The following is a 21,050-nucleotide window of genomic DNA, read 5'->3' on the forward strand; positions in this document are numbered from 1 at the left end:
GCCATTAGTCTATTTCAAGCATAAAAAGTGCCTGTTGTAATACATTATTATCCAACCAATGTAGTCTTCACGTTGGAAGAGAAATGACCGTCTTGAGTCGAATCCCTTCCATTTCACTGGGGTGTTTTTTTGCTCCTTCAAATTTGGGCCTGTATTCAGACTGATGCACAACCCTACAATGTAACTTTTGTATAACGTTTGATCAGAGCATTTTCAATAAGTTAACAATAAATCGTGGGGCCTCAATTGGGAGAACTGTCGTATTAAAATAAAAGCTGCTCTGTAATTGGCTGATATTTTAAAACCAGGCCAGTTTTGAGGCCCATTGAGCGCTCCTCTTAAAGGAAACCTGTCGGCAGTTTTGACGCCTCAAAACTGCTGACAGATCAATAAGGGGGGGGGGGTATTTTAAACCTATCCTTTATCTCGGGCGCAGAGAAAATATTCTTGCATGACCAAGAAAATGATGTTTAATGCCCCCGGTGTGCTGATCGCAAGTGCACATCAAGTTCCTCCCCAGTGGCAAGTCCCACCCCTCTGCTCTGAGCGGCTGCTCTAGTGCTCTCCTGATTGGCTGCTGCAGACGTCACTCGATGTAGAGTGGCCCTTGCGACCGCTGCGCTGGAGGAATCAAACGTCAATTTTCACTGAGAAAAAAAAGGTCCGTTTATAACGCCTTCCCTTTTTATGTCAGCAGTTTGGAGGCCTCAAAACTGCTGACGGTTTCCCTTAAAGGAGCCACTACTCCTTCCCCAGGGGTTGTTTTCCAGCTTCTCTAGACTCCTGTAAATCTGCATTATTGTACAATGATTCAAGCCGCACTCCCACATTGCTGCATAGCGAACTAGACTTGACTCAGAAGTCTGGGAAAGATGGCTGACAAACCGTATGGGAGCTGTAGTGGTGGCCATATTGAACAGTCGAATGGAGGCACCATACACGGACTGCCTACACCTTTGTAGTAGGGACCCGTGCGTCTCTGCACACGAGTCCCTACATGCAAGCAAATGGCTCTGAACTTGCTCTTTAAGAAAACCCTAGATCTCACTGATGGGCACTTGCCTAATATTTAAAACGCTTTTTTTTATATTTGCCAAATTAGTAGGAATGCTTTACACCGCTGGCTTATAATATAACCTTCTGCCTGTCTGTACATTTCTTGCCATATTGCGCTATATGCTGTGAATCTTCAGGCCTTTTTAATTTTCTTTTTTTTTTTTTACTGGTTACTCCTTTTCATATTTTTAACCTTTTGAAAGTTCTTTTGCAAGAACCATACATACATTTGTACTTGTGCAATCAAATACGTGTATTTTATAATTTTTATTTTTAATTTTTTTTTAACACCTTCATTTGTATAAATAAAGCTAGTGAGTTTAAAAAATTGCATCCATATTTTTGTGTGTACAACATTTCTTATATTATTAGCACTCATCATTTCAAGATATAGAGACTAGACCGTATAACCAGTAGGTTTATGGTGCCTTTAAGGGATTGTCCAGGATTTAAGTAAGAATTATTTTTTTTTTTTTTTATAATAAAAATAAAAAATGGTTCCCTTAATACCAGAACACTGTAACCTGACTAGTTACTCCATGATCTAGAAAAGCTGACTGGTGTTCAAATATTTACAAACTAATCCTAAGATCTAATGCACGCGACCATTGTGCCACTTGGGCTGTTTTTGACGGCATCCGAGTGGCACCCGATAGCCTTCACGGATCCATTCACTTTAGCGGGTGAATTGGGCCCGGAAAAATGGTCCGAGTCTCCGATCCGAGGAAAGATAGAACATGTCCAATCTTTCCTCGGATCACTGACGGGACTTGGACGGCGCACACGGTCGTGTGCGTGAGACTTAAAACTGCATTAATCAACCATCCCAAATTAAAATATGGATAAAAATTACTTCATCTACAATAAGGACTTTTTTAAAAAAAATGATGCTGGATCAACAGCGATGTATTTCGACCCAAAACAGGCAAAGCATATAACGTAAAAGATTCAACCCTATTGCATATTTATAAATGTGTATTCTTGTATTTAGACGCAGTAATAATAATGAAACACGCCTTTTAGTATTTTAGAAACTACCGTTTTTATTATCATAACAATGCATATATATTTTCTAAATACTAAATCATTTTGCAAATATTTTACAGTGAATTCTACATTTCCATATTTACACATTGTAAAATGTTTTCAAAATTTTATACCGCAAGCAATATAGAAATCCTAACTGGGTTTTTTTTGTTGTGCTATTTATAGCGTATACATTCACTAAAATGTGCTACTTACAATATGTACATACAGTTATATACTTGTAAAATCAAGTGCATGCCATCCGTACCCAAACGGGACTAGCCCGGTGATCGGGTAAATTACCTTACAAAATATAGATACATTACATGTGAATTCCTTACATGATTTCTAAACATGCTTACACTAATATGATTAGGTTTTTGCAATCTGTACTTTCCAGTAGAAAACATGACCGGGCTGCTTCATTACTTTGTGCGACCTATAAATTAAAAAAAGACGTTTGTATGACGGAAACCGATTGTGGTCATAGGAAAAGTGAACCAGAAACAGTCCAATAAAACCAACACAATGCAAAAGTTGAGTTGCCTTAAAATGAAACCGGTTTGCAAACATTGAGCCTCATTTATCTAAGCTGTCTAGTGGAAAAAAAACATCCATAGCATTTGTTTAACCCCTTTCAGAAAGGAGCGATCAGCTGATCGCTGGTGGTCCAGATCCCGGCACCATGGGAAAGTAGGTGATTTTGCCGAGGGGAACCACAGCCAGGCAAATGTAGTATCACATGTCTGCCTACAAATGAGTGGTTCTCTGTTTTGGTTCACCCTAGTGGGGGATACCCCACATCCATATGCCCTAATAGGGCTTATGAACAATCTTGGTCCACCCTTTAAACTGCTTTGGAAAAAAATGAAAGCTGCTATGGGTGACCGGGTTAATTTTTCAGGTAGTCCGTACTTTTTTTTTTTTCAGAAGTGTGTAGTTCTACTGGGTGACTACAAGTGATCTCTACTGGAGTTAGAATCATCAAGGTTGTCCCAACAGTCGTAACATATTTGGGAGCTTCCAAGCAAATAGAATGTTTTTGAAATTATATGTCTATATATTAGGGAGTCTGGAGGGGTCTCCAATAAACATTTTGAATATCCTATTAATATAATTCAGATCAAATGATATGGTAAATTGGTTTGAAAGGTCCTTTCGCACTTGCCTAAATCTAGCATAAGGCGTCATCAGGACAGGTCTATAGGATGACATTGGTAGTTGATGCATTTTGAGCCCCATTTTATTCCACTGACAGATGTAGTGTAGTGGGGTTTGGCACAGCTTATTGTTATGGTGTCATCTGTGGGTTTTACTTTGTCGTAACACAAGGAGTTCTCACAATTCGTTTTTAATCCATTGTGAAAAAATGCCAAAAAGATTAATTCCGGAACGTTTTTCGGCCGCAAGACCCGGACCGAACACACTGTCCTTTACAGACCGAACATGCTTGTGTGAATCCAGCTGGATAGTTCAGCCCCATTCGCTGGTTTTTCCCATGAAAATCAATGGGTCAAAAACAGCAAATGGGCTATGTAGTTTTCATTCGAAGTGTAAGAGTATGTTCACATGCAAAATTAAAAACGGCTGTAAAATACAGAGCGGTTTTCAAGGGAAAACCGCCTCTGATTTTCAGCTGTTTTTGGCGCTGTTTTTCTATTGACAAAATGAAAAACGGCTCAAAAAGTGACATGCACTTCTTTTTACGGGGCGTTTTTTTTTAAACGGCCCTGTAAAAAAAAAATGCCCCGTCTGAACTAAACGCCGCTTTTCCCATTGAAAACGAAGGACAGATGTTTGGAGCCATTCAGCTTATGTTTTTTTCAGGCGTTTTTTTGAGGCGTGTGAACCTAAGGGTATGTTCACACGAGGGCGTCAGTTACGGCTGAAATTACCGGGATGTTTCAGCCTGAAAACAACATCCCCGTAATATCAGCCGTAACGGCATGTGCAGGCGCTTGAACGCCGCGTCCATTACGGCCGTAATTAGCGCTGCTATTCATTGGAGTCAATGAATAACGGCTCCAAGTACGGCCAAAGCAGTGACAGGTCACTTCTTTGACGCGGGCGTCTATTTACGCGCCGTGATTTGACAGCGGCGCGTAAATATACGCCTCGTGTGAACAGACAAACGTCTGCCCATTGCTTTCAATGGGCAGATGTTTGTCAGCGCTATTGAGGCGCTATTTTCGGACGTAATTCGGGGCAAAAACGCCCGAATTACGTCCGTAAATAGGCCGTGTGAACATACCCTAAGGCTCCATTCATACGTTGAGGTGCAGTAGAAACCACATTTGACTTGGTTCAACAGCATTGAAAACGCACCAAATTGCAGTAAATAAGGATGCAGTTTTTGCAATGCGGTTTTGACTGCACCTCAACCGCGATGTCTGATGGATCCTAAATTTCTCCAGCGCTCATCCGCTACATTATAAATCAATGAGGGTAAAAATAAAGTGACTGTAATGGATATAAAGGATCTGTCATTTCCATCATGGCTGGTGTACAAATAATGTGCACCAAAATATAGCACACATCTTTAACGAACCCGCCAACAATAATGACTCCTCTTAGCCACACCCTTTAATCTCAGCAATTTTAAAAACGGTAATTGTAGGCAAAAAAAAAGGGTCAAAAACATAATATATTTAAAACCAACAACGTCCTTATTTTGGAGCAATTTGCTTAGTAATTCTCCATCAACGTGTGAATGAATCCAGACAATGCTCTTAGTCAAACCTCAGGCCGCATTCAGACAGCTATGATGTGGTTGTATTTTAGTGTGCGTGTCACCACTGCAAGGCTCAAGACTCCCTGCGGTTCAAATGAACCAAACTTAGATCAACGAAGGGTTCTATAGTAATCACTTGGGTCTGTAGGCCATAATACGGCTCTCAGCTGGCCCCATTGCGGTCATTTGAATGCGGCTTTGGTCTATCAAACCCAGGGGACTCTAAGTGACGCTGTCATAACAGTGACGTGGAAGTAGAAAATGCACGCCATGAGCCTTAACAGCTTTCATGACAGGACTACAATATAAGGAAAGTGACTGCGTGGGGCCACCACACCTTGGAGATCTTTGGACCGTGTTAAAGAGTCTTATCGGTATAGAATGTCGGGATGAACTTGGTTATTATTTTACTTTTTTGCACTTTAGAACATATACAGGATAATGTCATATTTTTTCACTACGGTGTTACAAGTAGAATATTACTTATAGGAGAGGACTTCAGCAGACGTATAACACAAAACACTTGTCAGCCAAGCCGCAGGGGGTGAGATTAGCAGATATACGTCTTATATATATATATATATATATATATATATATATATATATATATATATATATATATATATATATATATATATATATATATAAGTTGATGATATCGGTGTGAATATAAGTCTCGTTAATTGAAATGCTCCATAATGAGCTGGTTGACCCAAAATAGATTAATGTGATATCATTCAGAGATATCAAAAGTCAAACAGTGATCGTGACGATGGGATTTCCTCCATTCTTATTCTAAGGGTATGTTCACACGGCAGCGTCCGTTACGGCTGAAATTACGGTGCTGTTTTCAGGAGAAAACAGCTCCGGAATTTCAGCCGTAATGGCATGTGCAGGCGTCTTTCGCTGCGTCCATTACGGATGTAATTGGAGCTGTTTTTCCATGGAGTCCATGGAAAACTGCTCCATTTACGTCTGAAGAAGTGACAGACACTTCTTTGACGCATGCGTCTTTTTTTTTTACACGCCACCTTTTGACAGCGGCGCGTAAAAAAAAAATGACCGGCACAGAACATCGTAAAACCCATTCAAATGAATGGGCAGATGTTTGCCGACGCTTTTGAGCCGCATTTTCGGACGTAATTCAGGGGCTAAAACGCCAGAATTACGTCCGTAAATAGTGTGTGTGAACCCAGCCTTAGAATGAGCTGGTAATGAAGAGATGAACCCAGATGCAGAGGCCTTTTCCACAAAAATAAATGTGAGTTATGGAAACCTGAAGAAGTCAATATAATTCTGTTATCCTGCCCAATGTGACGTCGGGCGTAGAGAGATGCAGGTAGAATCCTGGATCCTGTCTGGTATTGCAGCTCGGCCACATTCACAATATCGGACAAAGCCCATTGACAATGTGTCTGATCTGCAATACCAGACATGGCCATGAGCAAGAGTTGCGCTGTTTCTGAAAAGCAGACCCATTTTTCTTATCTCATATTACCCTTTCAAGAGCATTAATAGGTTTCTAAGTACAGTGGAACGCATGGGAATAGCTAAGGGGCGGAGGTGGAAGAGCATGTGCCCTGGTTACTGGGCGCCAGAAAAGGCACTATGCCTTGGCAATGGGTATTTCGGTACAGAGCTAGGGCAGCAAACTTAATCTTTGCCCCCAGATGAAGGAAAACCTAGCTACAGCTCTGGTGGAGATTGACATCACAAGTGGGTTCGGGTCAGAACCGGGAGTAAAACTATTGTGCAATATTTAGCAGCTTCCTGTTGTGATATCTCTATGAATGTTTGTAACTTTGAGAACGGTCTGCGCAAACCTTCACATGAATGACCCTGAATCACCCCTCCCCATGTCATAGATGATGAATGATGTCATAGAGGACCATTCCGTGGTCAAAGCCTTTATATGTTATTATAAATACTGATATGTTTCCTGCGGGTCTTCTACTTTTTTATCTTTGATACTGAACACAGATTATTAGGTTAGATTGAATACTTACAGATGATCACCATAGTAATGTCCGGCAAAGGTAACAACAGGTAACACCTACCAATGAAGTCTGGAATGGATTGAAATGATGAATTATTGCTTTGTAATGGCCAACAACCATTTACCAAGATCACCTGACCACTAGGGGCACCGTTACATTCTGAGTCCCATAGACTTACATAGAGAAACTGGCTTCCGCTCCACACATAAAACGCTGTGTGATTCGGCGAGTCAGTTTACAGATCATGTGACCGCACGGGGGAGCCGAACGGAGTCTATGTATTGAAAGCTAGACAGCCAGTGAGGAAATAAATGTCATTTACATGTACAAGATGCCAATTACAAATGGGCAGAGCAATTAAAATTTTCATGGGAGTTCTTTAAGTATTTTTGGGCTATGTGTAATCTTACATATGGCTTAATAGGTGCCTTACACATCGCAACCAATGTCAGGTGTGGCACATTTAGAGGTTAATAATACTCACCTCAATCCTTCATAATGAAGATCTTTGGTGTCTGCTATGTTCGTGATGTATAGAAGAAGGTGGATACAGGGGCAACAATAACCCATGACCACCGGCCTTGGCTTCTCCATTGTAATTACTGTATCAAATCACACTTTGCATGCAGCCGTAAAAAAAATCATATTGTCTGTGTGACTAAACTTAGAGATGAGGAAACATGACACAGGCCCTAGTGACCAAAATGTTCGCCTTATGGAAATCTTATGAATCGCACGAAATTACACTGTCTGATCTTTTGGCGCGAGTCTAAGATATCCACAACCATATGCAGAGATGTAAATTAAAGCCCCTCTTTGTCCAAATTCAAAATCTGTAACAGGGCCCCACCACCTACCATGTGGCATTTATAATACTGTCGTCTCCTTATGGGGCAGAGGAACCTTTGAACCTCCTAAAACACAAGGGCCTGGGTGCAACTACTATTTTTGCACCCCCTATAGCTACATCCCTGACCGTATGCTTATACTAGAAACCTACCGCGTCATAACTTGCATATAAAGACATAACCTCAAATATAAATAACTTTCTGGTGTCTCAACTATACAATCAAAATCTCAAAATCACACCACAACCATTGTAAGTAAATTATACTTAGGGGCAATACTTTCATGTTTTCTTAATTCTACTATTGAACCCTATTTCAATGTCTAATTTTGATGGCCCTTAAAGAATCATTATGTGTAGATGCATCAAATATAAAGTAAAATTCCAATAGCGCAGCCCAGTCTATCTAGTAAAACATATAGTAAAACGAAGGGCTGTTGACCAAAACAATCGGATCAGGGATCCAATCAAGAGAAATCTCGTAGTGTGAATTCACACACGGCAGATTTTGTTGAAATACGGCAGAAATATCTTTGACTGAAAAATCCTTTCTAGACATCCGAATGGGGTTGTTTCTGCAGCATGTGCATGGATTTCCTCAAATGAATGGGACAGTTGCAGATGCAACAAGTCTGCCGCATGTAAAACTACCCTTAGGGTATCACACGGCCTATTTTCAGACGTTTTTCGGGGGCCGTAAACGTCACGAAAAACGGCTGAAAATACGGGGGCTGAACGCCTCCAAACATCTGCCCATTTAATCAATGGGGCCATTCAGACATTCTGTGATTTTCACGCAGCGTATATCCACTGCGTAAAACTCACGACATGTCCTATACTTGGGCGTTTTTCGCGCATCACGCACCCATTGAAGTCAATGGGTGCATGAAAACCGCGCACGGCACACGGACGCACTTCCGTGTGTCGCGCTTGATTCGCGCTACAGTTGTTAAAGAAATGAAGTTTAAAAAAAAGGCGCACCACATTCATTGCAGTTTCTAAGCATCAAAACCGCATGTCATAAGGATGGCATATGCGTGAAAATCACGCAGACACGTACCAAATACTGAAGACACACAGAACTGCAATACGCTGCATTTTTTGCGTGCGCAAAACGCACACGTTCGTGTGAATTTCGCCTAACTGTGCAGGCAATTATTCCTATCACAATATAAATATTTGCTTACACAGCACATTTGTAAAAGGATATTCCAGTATCTTGGCTGCTATATTCTCTATGTTCCCTCAGGTGCTGTCCATCTGTATGCAAATACTCAGGACTTACTCTCCAGTCCTATAATTAACACCAGAAAATGTTATGGAAACCTATTAATTGCCCTGGGGACCAAAACTACAGGGAAGACAAAGTAAAGCTGAGACTTGTCAATCACTCGGCAGTTCCCAGTGCCCTGTGTGTTACAGAATTTGGGTTTTTGGCCTTACTATCGGAAAGAACTTAGTTATTCAGTCATCCATCACCCTAATCAGCATTTTACTAGTTCATTAGATATGCACCTAATAGTCAAAAAGTAAAAAAATTATAATCTCATCAAAATCCCATCCAAAAAGATTCAAGATGTAATAGACAAGCCTCTGAAAGGACAGACCCAGAAACAGCCACGATTAAATAATAAATATTTTTCCAGGAGGAAGACACTGCCTTTTTATAGGCCCTGTTAGGGCATATGGACATCACAGAGGGGCGTTCCCCCTTTCAGCACCTCCTTCTATTACCCAGAGTCATGAGACGCTAATAAAGAGTGGCCCTTGCTCTGGTGAATTGGGCCAGTTCATATATTACATGGCTAGCCATGTAGGGGAAAGGTATTGCCAGCTGCAGCTTTCCTCTGGGATTGTTGGAGCTGAGGCCTGCTGGGATTGTTGGAGCGGAGGCTCGCTGGGATTGTTGGAGCGGAGGCACGCTGGGATTGTTGGAGCTGAGGACCGCTTCAATTTAAATAGAGTTTTTCTAAAGCAAAAATAGGATATTCTCAATATTCTTCATGTTCTATAGAACGACTCGTTCAACTATGCTTATGGTATGTATGAAATCTTGGGACATCGACCTGTTATCTAAGCTAATGACCCATATTTGTAATTGACATAAATACCCTTACATGGTCAATGGAACAAAAACAGCCCCCCAAAATTTACTTTTAGGGTTATATCATCACTCATGCTGCTGCAATCAAAGGCATCACACAACATGCAAGAGTTGTAAAGTCATTAATAGTCTTCACAATTACCTCTGATTAATACTGAAGCCAAATCTGCCACCAAGCTACGTCTCCCCTTCTCTGTTGTCATCCCAGTGCCAATTCAGTTTTGTGCTGAGCGGCTGAGTTTTGTCTGACAGACTTGTTGCTAAGGATAGACTGCCCAACAACCCTAGTTATTACATTGAGGATGTCAAGCAGCACCTCCTTAGCAACCAGTGTATCTCAGATTACTCAGATCTTTAGTTACCACTGAACTGATACCAGAGACGGGGCGAGGATGCTTGCCAGGGCTTAAACCGTGGCTTTCTGTATCTCTTAAGGCTGTGTTCACATCTGCGTTTCCGGTTCCATTGTTCTTCTCCGTCATAGGAGCAGTACAATGAAAATACAGAAGCACCGGATCCGACGCATGACGGAAACCAACGGCGCCCCGACTGAACACATAGACTTTAATGGGTTCTGTCAGGCGTCCGTCATAGTTCCTGTCATTTTGCTTGTCAAAATAGTGGATCATGCTGCGCTATTTTTTTCTGCCAAAAACAACAAAATCGATATGGATACTCCTAACAGAGCCTCCGATGCAGATGTGAACAGGGCCTTGATTATATTTTTGTAAAAATAAATTTAGGAGCAGAAGTCTGCTCATTGTCTATTCACCTGAATATATGAACATCAAGTAGAAACAACCACTTATTATTAAATACCTATATATACAATTTACTCTTGGTATACTGGCTGATAGTTTTGAAGGTTTGGCTTTTGAGCTACAATTGAACCTCTTCATTGGATTCTGAATTCCGACATTTCAAGAGTCCCATCTATCCTTAGATACTGAAATATTGCACAGTGAAATTGTGCTCAAAGGAGAACTTTTCTGAATTCGTCTAGTTCTGAGGTAGACAATGTGGGACTGCTCGAAGCACAAGCCTATGGTGGTACCAGTAGTTCTGCAACAGGTAGCCCGCCACAGTTTGCCTTCACTTGGTCTAGTCACATCATTGACAACCTGTAGCACTATAATGGACCATGCTTTTTTAGCTTGTACAATTCAACTGACTAGTAGGAAATGTACAGAGATATACTCCTCTGCACGGTTTATTTATCCTAAAGTGAGTGTCCGACTTCTATCACCATGTTTTTTTAGGCCCAACACCCTGTATTGATTAGGTGTATAATACATTTTTATATCGGTCAGAACTCCATTTTTCCGACATAGAGCTCTTGGTTACCTGCAGCCAGGTAGGAGCTTCTTAGGAACTTACTGTATACTGTTTTATTAAATGTATAAATATGCAGTAGGCTCCTAGGCTCCCTCTAGTGGTGGCTGAAGGCTGGACACAACTATAGCCCCCAAGACTCAACACACAGTGAGCACATAATCAAATTCTGTATGATTTTGTTTGATTTGTTTGATTTTGTTTCCCTATTAGAAGGAACCTAAAACAAGCCTGTGCAGTCTGTAGTGGCAGTCTCTTGTACAGCTTCCTGTGATCACTTCAGTACATGTAGCAGCATATACTGAGAGGATGGTCACTCAGACCAAGTAAATGCTGGGCAACCTGACCTACCACAAGCTGCACTAAGTGGAGTAATAACTTATGCAACAGTATGTAATGCTAGCTATACAATGTGTATGCAGTTACTTCAGCAGAGTTAGGCTTTAAAGATTATACAATCCGAAAGAATTAAAACAGTAACTCTGACTCATGTCCAGTCGAAAGTACTCACACGATAATATTACATCTCCGAGAAATAATTTAATATCATTCTTCATGCGATAAAAAAAAAATGACTTCTTAACATGCAAGTGTTAAAAAATAAAAAAATATAAGGTGCCTTGTGATGCTGGCAGTTTTATGTTTTAAGTATAGTCTTTACATGATATTACATCATGACTTCTCAAACGTACCTTTAGTAAGCATCAAATGTATCAAAATATACAGTACTTTTGCATATTAGATATCCATTTTTTGCCCCTGAGTCAAGTAAAGAGGATTTTACATACAAAGAGGAAAACAGCCTTTAAAAGCACTTACAATTTATTTGAAGGTACTTATAAAATGAACTGGTTTGGATTATTTTCCAGGAAGACCAGGGTCAGATTCGTGCCTGTGCAGGGACATGTTCCCTTTGTGGTGTATGGAAGAATCTGGCAGAGATGTGTGTCTCATTGGGTTGAGATATGATGTGCACTGCCTTGGTTGTAAATCCAGTGGAGCAGACTGGTGCTCGTGATCCAGGAGTGACGTCAGGTTGTCCTCAGATGCTGCATTTATATGGACTGCACTAGAAATGGAATCTTTGGATTCTGGTGTGGGCTTTTCAAACTCTACAAATTCAGGGCTCTGTAAAAAAAAAAAAAAAAAAAAAAAGAAGAGAATATCAATTACATTCAACCCATTTGCCAAAAAATAGTGTGTTACAATATGACATTATGTTACAAAATTATATTCTGTGTCACAAAATGACATGCTGTGACACAGAATAATAAATTTTGTCATAAAATGGTATTTTGTGTAATTTGTCCATACTTTAAGATCATGGATCAAGGAACCATTAACAAATAGCAGAACATTTCTAGCATTGTATGTAGAACTAAAGCAACCCTCCGGTCCCAGGACAAAATTATAAATGTGATGGGGTATATGGAGAAATAGTACTTGGTGCTCTCCAGTTACTCCCCTCTGCCGTGGATACGCTGTTTTAGGGTCCCCTCTGTGCTGTCTCAAAACGGCCACAGTGCTTCTCAGACTGAGTCTAAGACACGCCCCCTGTTCACGGATTGGACAGAACTGGTCATGTGAGCTTAGACTCATAGTCTAAGAAGCACTCCAGTCATTTTGGGACAGCGCACAGAGGACCCTAAAACGGCGGATCCACGGCAGAGGGGCACAGCTGGAGTGCACCAGGTAATATTACTTCATATGCACCATCATATTTAAAATGTTGCCACGGGACCGGAGCGTCGCTTTAAGTAAAAGTTTCACTTCTGAATGCAGGGCACAAGTAAGTCTAAACACAATGACACATAATGCTATTGATGCAGCTCTAACAGCTGGACCAGGAGGCAGAAGTCTGTGTGAAATTAAACATTTTTCTTTATTTTCATCTTAGTGATGACAGTCGCATAACTCGAAAATGTGATTTGCACATACAAGCCTGAATATTTTTTACCAAGCTTCAAGAAATACAGACGTTCACATCTGCGTCAGGACTACGTTCATGGGTTCTATCAGACCTTTCTGTCAGGGGAACCCATGAATGGAAACCAAACAGAAACCATAGCTTTCCATTTGCTCTACCATTGGTTTAGTAGTCGACTATGCTATTGATTCCGCCCAAAAAACAGAAACCTTACAGAACCGAGACAAACGGAAACCATTACCAACGGAAGCATTACCATTGAAATCAATGGTAATGCAGACGTAAAGCTATGGTTTTGGTTTGGTTTCCGTTCATGGGTTCCCCTGACAGAAAGGTCTGACGGAACCCATGGACGGAATTCCGACGCAGATATGAATTAAGCCTAAGACATCGGCAATTGCAATTCACACATTACAGGTATTGAAAGATATAAACATGCGCGTGATTAGTCAAACTAACATGATCAATAACTTGTCCCCTATTCAATAAACAAACTATGGGCAAATTACACAAAATACAATTTTATAATAGTAGTAAACAATCTTGGGAAAAAGTAAGGATAGTCCCCAGCACCAGTCGTGGACATTATAGTGCATCAAATGGCTCCAAACTTCACCATCTCCCAGAAGTCAAAGTCCATCAGAATATTGCCTCGGCACCAGTAGATGAAATCACTTTGTCCCTTATTCCATTACAATTTACAAGTACAGTCAAGGCGACGTCAAGCCCATATGGGCTGGAGAAAGGCCAAAACGTCGCCTTGACTGTATTTGCAAATTGTAATGGAATAAAGGACAAAGTGTTTTCATCCACTGGTTCCGAGGCAATATTCTGTGGGACTACATATAATCTTATGACACAAAATGAAATTTTGTGATATAAAATATTATTTCTTGAATTTTTGCGACAATGCCATTGCGTCATTTAGAATATAATTTCGTGCCTTATTGTGTATATTTGGTATTTGCTCAGGTAAGTCCCTATGGCAAAAAGCAATAAGTGCCATATATGTTTTTTGATTGTATTGCTCAAAAATTCAATAAGAATTTCATATTTTAAAAAAAGGATATCAATTTAGTGGCACATATTAATATTTTGTGTGATATAATATCACTTTCACAACTTAGTTGTGTGGAAGCTGGCTTTAATGCTACAACATATTTTATATATATATATATATATATATATATATATATATATATATATATATATATATATCTCTGTCTGTCTGTGCCTGGCTATGAAGTGGCATAGCAGCGGGGGATATTTCACTTCATCACTACACAGATCTGCTATTCAGAGCTCTAAGAAAGATGGAAGCCCTATTGTTTGTCACCAAGTTATTCCAGAAACAGGTATGAGAAACATCTGAATGGGAACAACAACTTGACAGAAGTTGATAGAAAACCCAGCGCAAGGCAGTCAAGTGTCTCTATTCACTGGTGACAATTGTACAAGAGAAAATGTGTATGTTGAAGACATTAAAGAATGGCGCCTCGTTATCATATATCTGAATGATCTTTAAGGGTTTTCTGGGACTGTAATATTGATATTTCCTGTGCTGTGATGTCACTGAGTTCATGGTGACATCTGTGTTATTCCTGTGCTATTATATTATTGTGTGCATTATCCCTGTGCTGTGACATCACTGTTCGTATAATTCCCATGCGGTGACTTCACGGAGTAGATTATCCTTGTACTGTGACATCACTGTGTGCATTATCGCTTCACTGTTCCATGTGTATTATTTTAATGCTGTGACATCACTGTGTGCATGATCCCATTATTGTGATGTTACTTTGTGCATTATTACTGTGCATTAGGGAAAGACACATGAACTCGAGTGCAGACGAAAACAATCATGTCTTTCATGTTCTGAATTCGCTAGTTTTGCTATTGTGCACATTTCTGGTTATGCCACTTTAAGTGACACCCTACAATCGGTAAAGGATTGTTTTTTTTATATAGGGTCACACATTGACTGATTACATTAGTACAATGTTGATATGTTTGTGGGCAGTTTATATGTATTTGCTCTGCTTCGGTTCTGTACTTGCCTGTGATGATGGAGTAAAGCTCCTGTCAGTCTTGATAGACGCCCGGGGATGTCGATTCTGCACTTGTCTTACCGCCGGCCTGTGATATTCTGAACTGGCTGTTACCATGCTGTAGGCTGGCGGTACAAGTGATGATGGTCTCTGCAGGAGCTGAAGAATAGCTTGGATATCAGCAGTCATTTGCGTCTCTATCCTGTAATTATAAATGAACTATAAATGAAAGCAGATAATAAAAATCAAATCGTTTTCTGCTCAGCAAGCATGCTGGAGAAAGTGGTCACATCCCAGCAGTTGTTTTTTTTTTTAGATTTTATTCCACCTGTAATTATCACAGGACTGACAGAGTTTTGAGAGCTGACGGCTGTTGGTTAACCTCCATAGCGGCAGGATATGTAACTGTTATAAGGCCCATGGTAGGAGGGGGCCCCAGAACAGAACAGCTTTTTCTGCTTCCATACAGAGCTTGTTGGGAATGTCAATGTTCGTGAAAACCTTGGTAACAGTGATCATAATATAGTTATATTTTACCTGTACCTTAAAATACAAACACAGGCTGGGAGGGCAAAAACATTTAATTTTAAGAAAGCCAATTTCCCCAGGATGAGGGCTGCAATTCAGGATATGGACTGGGAAGAACTAATGTCAAATAATGGGACAAATGATAAATGGGAGATTTTCAAATCTACTTTGAGTTATTATAGTGCAAAATTTATTCCTACAGGTAACAAGTATAAACGACTAAAATTAAACCCCACATGGCTTACACCTTCTGTGAAAGGGGCAATACATGACAAAAAAAGGGCATTTAAAAAATACAAATCTGAGGGTACAGCTGTAGCCTTTGTAAAATATAAAGAGCTTAATAAAATCTGTAAAAATGTAATAAAATTAGCAAAAATACAAAATGAAAGGCAGGTGGCCAAGGATAGTAAAACAAATCCTAAAAAATTCTTCAAGCATTTAAATGCAAAAAAGCCCAGGTCTGAACATGTAGGACCCCTAGATAGTGGTAATGGGGAGTTGGTCACAGGGGATCAAGAGAAGGCAGAGTTACTAAATGGGTTCTTCCGCTCTGTATATACAACAGAAGAAGGAGCAGCTGATGTAGCCGCTGCCGGTGCTGTTAATATATCAGTTGATATACTGAATTGGATGAATGTAGAGATGGTCCAAGCTAAATTAAATAAAATAAATGTACACAAGGCCCCGGGACCAGATGGGTTACACCCTAGAGTTCTTAAAGAGCTTAGTTCAGTTATTTCTGTCCCCCTCTTCATAATATTCAGAGATTCTCTAGTGACTGGTATAGTGCCAAGGGACTGGCGCAGGGCAAATGTGGTGCCTATTTTCAAAAAGGGCTCTAGGTCTTCGCCGGGTAATTATAGACCAGTAAGCTTAACATCAATTGTGGGGAAAATGTTTGAGGGGCTATTGAGGGACTATATACAGAATTATGTGACAATAAATAGTATTATAAGTGACAGCCAGCACGGTTTTACAAAGGACAGAAGCTGTCAAACCAACCTGATTTGTTTTTATGAAGAGGTAAGCAGAAGCCTAGACAGAGGGGCCGCTGTGGATATAGTGTTTTTTGGACTTTGCAAAGGCATTTGACACTGTCCCTCATAGACGTCTAATGGGTAAATTAAGGACTATAGGTTTAGAAAGTATAGTTTGTAATTGGATTGAGAATTGGCTCAAGGACCGTATCCAGAGGGTTGTGGTCAATGATTCCTTCTCTGAATGGTCCCCGGTTATAAGTGGTGTACCCCAGGGTTCAGTGCTGGGACCACTATTATTCAACTTATTTATTAATAATATAGAAGATGGGATTAATAGCACTATTTCTATTTTTGCAGATGACACCAAGCTATGTAATATAGTCCAGTCTATGGAAGATGTTCATGAATTGCAGGCAGATTTAAACAAACTAAGTGTTTGGGCGTCCACTTGGCAGATGAAGTTTAATGTAGATAAATGTAAAGTTATGCATCTGGGTACGAAAAACCTGCAAGCATCATATGTCCTAGGGGGAGCTACACTGGGGGAGTCAATTGTTGAGAAGGATCTGGGTGTACTTGTAAATCATAAACTAAATTTCAGCATGCAGTGTCAATCAGCTGCTTCAAAGGCCAGCAGGATATTGTCGTGTATTAAAAGAGGCATGGACTCGCGGGACAGGGATGTAATATTGCCACTTTACAAAGCATTAGTGAGGCCTCATCTAGAATATGCAGTCCAGTTCTGGGCTCCAGTTCATAGAAAGGATGCCCTGGAGTTGGAAAAAATACAAAGAAGAGCAACGAAGCTAATAAGGGGCATGGAGAATCTAAGTTATGAGGAAAGATTAAAAGAACTAAACCTATTTAGCCTTGAGAAAAGACGACTAAGGGGGGACATGATTAACTTATATAAATATATGAATGGCGCATACAAAAAATATGGTGAAATCCTGTTCCATGTAAAACCCCCTCAAAAAACAAGGGGGCACTCCCTCCGTCTGGAGAAAAAAAGGTTCAAGCTGCAGAGGCGACAAGCCTTCTTTACTGTGAGAACGGTGAATCTATAGAATAGTCACCGCAGGAGCCGTCACAGCAGGGACAGTAGATGGCTTTAAAAAAGGCTTAGATAATTTCCTAGAACAAAAAAATATTAACTGCTATGTGTAGAAATTTTTTACTTCCCCTTTCCCATCCCTTGGTTGAACTTGATGGACATGTGTCTTTTTTCAACCTTACAAACTATGTAACACAGTAATAGTGTTTTCCTGCAGCCACCACTAGGGGGAGCTCATTGTATAGAGATTTTAACAGCTCCAATTGCGTTCATTAGTAGCAATATAAATTCATATACCAGGGATTTGGAGCCCTATATGTCCAACCTGAAGCTCCAACCCCTATAAAGTTGTGTTACAAAATGACGATGGAAAAAAAATACATTTGTCGGAGAGCTCAGTGGGGGGAGGCCCTATACAATGTTTGTGTACACCCCTGATGACACCTTTATTCCCATAGAGAAAAGAGGTGAGTGGTTGCTGGACATCTGAAGAAAAAAAGCAAAAAACAGCTGAGCAAGACTGCACTCAGTTACTCACATAAGACTTCAGGAGCACAGTTCTTTTTTTTGGTTATAGGTATACCGAGAAAATTGTAGGCTTTTTACAATCCCTTTTTGTTAGGAGGGTCCCCCGATGATAAGTGCCACCACTGGGGTTATGAAGCATTGCATGGGATGTCCACGTAATGTATGGATATGCCCCAGAGAGAAAGATGATTTTTGTATCTACTTCAGTTCTACTTCAGCTTATTGATGGACGCCGGGAATGAGGGACCCCCCTCTGATAAATCCCTAATAGAATATTTGGTAATAAGTTTTCTAAACCTAACAGCCCCTTGAAGGAGTCGTCCCACCATTAAGTATCATATTCATTATACAGAACATAAAAAATGAACAATGTTTGCCATTTAAATGCAAAAACAAAAACGATGTAGTGAAGAGTTATGACATTTACCTACATAGTATGGCACCACCTGGTGTTCAAAGTGTAAAGCAATGTGCACATCCACCTACTGAGTCGATTGCTGATTAACATGCATTCTCAGTCACCCACTTCACAGCCAGTTCTCTGTATTATCATCCTCTATTCCTTAACCCTCCATGCCAAAGAGGCCTCCAAGAGTCAGGGACCCATGGCCTCCCTTCCCTGCAGCTTAGGGAGAATCTGTCTGTGCTCCATTTACATAGGCTGCCGTCCACACATCTTCCGAAGCTTTGTCTCCCACTTCTGGAACCTGATCACCCCACCCCCGTAATGACCCGTACCTTAAAATGACCACGTTATTTATCCCGCACAGTATACATAAAAAAACAAAAAAACTAAAAAACAATTTCAGAGAAGGAACAAAAAGTTAATCAATAAGTCCTATGTACCCCCAAATTTGACCAGTGAAAAACTACAACTTGGCCCAGAATAAACAAGATCCATAACGGAAAAATAAAGAAGTTCTAATTCTTGGAATACGGCGACACAAAAACAAATTAATTAAAAAAGAAATGTTTTTATTGTGTAAAGCATAAAAATAAATGCTGTTGCCATAATCATGACAACCAACGGAATAAAGTTAACATGTCATTTTACCCCGTACCCGAATTGCCATAAAAAAAAAAAAGTAAAGTGGAATGGCTGTTTTTTATTTTATACCTCCCAAAAAATGTATGTTATCCAAACATTGTATATACCCTGAAATAGTGCCATTAAAATATACGACTCATCCTGCAAAAACAAAGCCCTCATACATCTACGTAGGCTAAAAAAATGTATGGCTTTCGGAACAGAGTGATGAAAAAAATGAAAAATATTGCTTCATCTATGCCTCGTGCTTAAAGAAATTTTCCCTATAGGGTAGGTGATAAATGTCTGGTCACTAGAATGAGGCTCCTGAGCCCCTGTTCCTCGTCACTGTGTGACTGCAGTGACGAGGAGCATGCGTGGGGCCGCTCTATTCAATGTCTATGGGTCTATGGAAACAGCCGACCGCTGTACTTGGCGGTCTTCATCATTCCCACAGAATTCAAATGGAGCGGAGCCGCACATGCTCAACCAACCGTTCTATTTAAAGTTGTGCAGTGAGCAGGAATGACAGGCTTGGCACCCCAGTTCTGGTGATCATTGGGGGCGCAACAGCGATCAGACATTCATCACCTATCCAGGTGATAAATGCAAATTGTGGGAAAATCTCTTTAAAAAAAAATAATTTACAAAGAAAATTTACTAGCTGAATGTTCTTCAAACAACCAGCAGAGGGCACACTTGCACAATAATTAGCCTTTTATTTGCATTTCTGCTGTATGTATAGGTTTTATATTATATCAACAAAATTAGATTTCCAGGCTCTTGAGACATCAATGTGGACAAAGTAATATGATGTGATTCTACTGCAAATCGTGTTTAATACTTAGGCTTTCCGAGACTTCCAGTCGATAGCCTATTCTTAGGTCCTACCCCAGGGATCGCCACGATCAGCAGAACAAGGGAGCCGCATCGCTTATCCAGACAGTGACGCACATACAGGTGTGGCTGTGCCTGGTACTGCAACTCAGCCCCATTTGCAGACCCCCACCGATGATCTTACATGATCGTCAATTGAAAGTCGCGGACAACCCTTTTAAAATAACCGTGTCAAAAACGTAGCTCTGCAACAATGACAAACTCAGCCCTGCTATATTTGTACGTAAATGTTATATGGAGCCAAAAAGAAGTCATCTCTAGGTAGAAATCCTCTTTAAATCTAGTAATGCCAGTTCCTGTATAGAATACATAATAGTAGAGGCCAAAAAGAACCTATCCTAGAGAATTAAAAAAAAAAAAATAGGAATGTTCAGTTATGAATGAGAGAAGTAATTCTATTTCTTCAAAGGTTTTGGCAATTTGTTCTAGATTCAATTCTTTTTGAAGTCCTTATGTGAGGCATAAAATCTAAGGTGACATTGTCCCATCTTCACCCACTCTCGTGCTAATCTTCCATGTATATGACATTCTTCGCCTCTTCTTTATCCATCTCCAAAATACAGGCCCAAGGCTCCCACCGAGGCTTGTGGCCAAGTCCAGCTGGGTGGTAGAACGCATATTCACATGGAACATTAGCCACTTACACACAGACAGCGCGAAACCCCCCGAGCTCATCACACCAAATGGCTAAGACAGAAACCGCTGAGAAGGACATCACTGCAAGAATGTGACGCCTGCAAAGATTCAGCAACGCACAATAAAAACATTCACACTGATAATAAATGACGGCTCCATGCACAGCGCATATACAGACCCTGGAGGCAGTCCATGTGCCGCCATATGATGCCACTGCTAAGCCCGGTATTCTGCCATGATAGCAATACTTTTGGAAAGAATACTTCCGGAATATAGCAACTCTCTCTGTGTAAAATCATTAGAAGACTGTTCTGTAATACGGCCGTGTG

The 21,050-nt window shown here is 40.4% G+C and overlaps 1 protein-coding gene across 4 annotated transcripts in view; it reads right to left on the reverse strand.

Annotated features, from left to right (window-relative positions):
- Positions 1-5,462: 5,462 nt before the first annotated feature.
- The window catches only part of KCNH7 (potassium voltage-gated channel subfamily H member 7), a 260,266-nt gene continuing 244,678 nt past the window's right edge, over positions 5,463-21,050 (reverse strand). For all 4 annotated transcript variants that reach the window (XM_075829370.1, XM_075829371.1, XM_075829369.1 and 1 more), the window contains 2 exons: positions 15,078-15,270; positions 5,463-12,221 (listed from right to left, as the gene is read on the reverse strand). In XM_075829370.1, the coding sequence (XP_075685485.1) occupies positions 11,952-12,221; positions 15,078-15,270 (463 nt within the window). In that variant the 3' untranslated portion in view covers positions 5,463-11,951. The remainder of the gene's footprint in view (positions 12,222-15,077; positions 15,271-21,050) is intronic.

This window comes from Rhinoderma darwinii, chromosome 6, assembly GCF_050947455.1.
Source record: "Rhinoderma darwinii isolate aRhiDar2 chromosome 6, aRhiDar2.hap1, whole genome shotgun sequence".
NCBI lineage: Eukaryota > Metazoa > Chordata > Amphibia > Anura > Rhinodermatidae > Rhinoderma > Rhinoderma darwinii.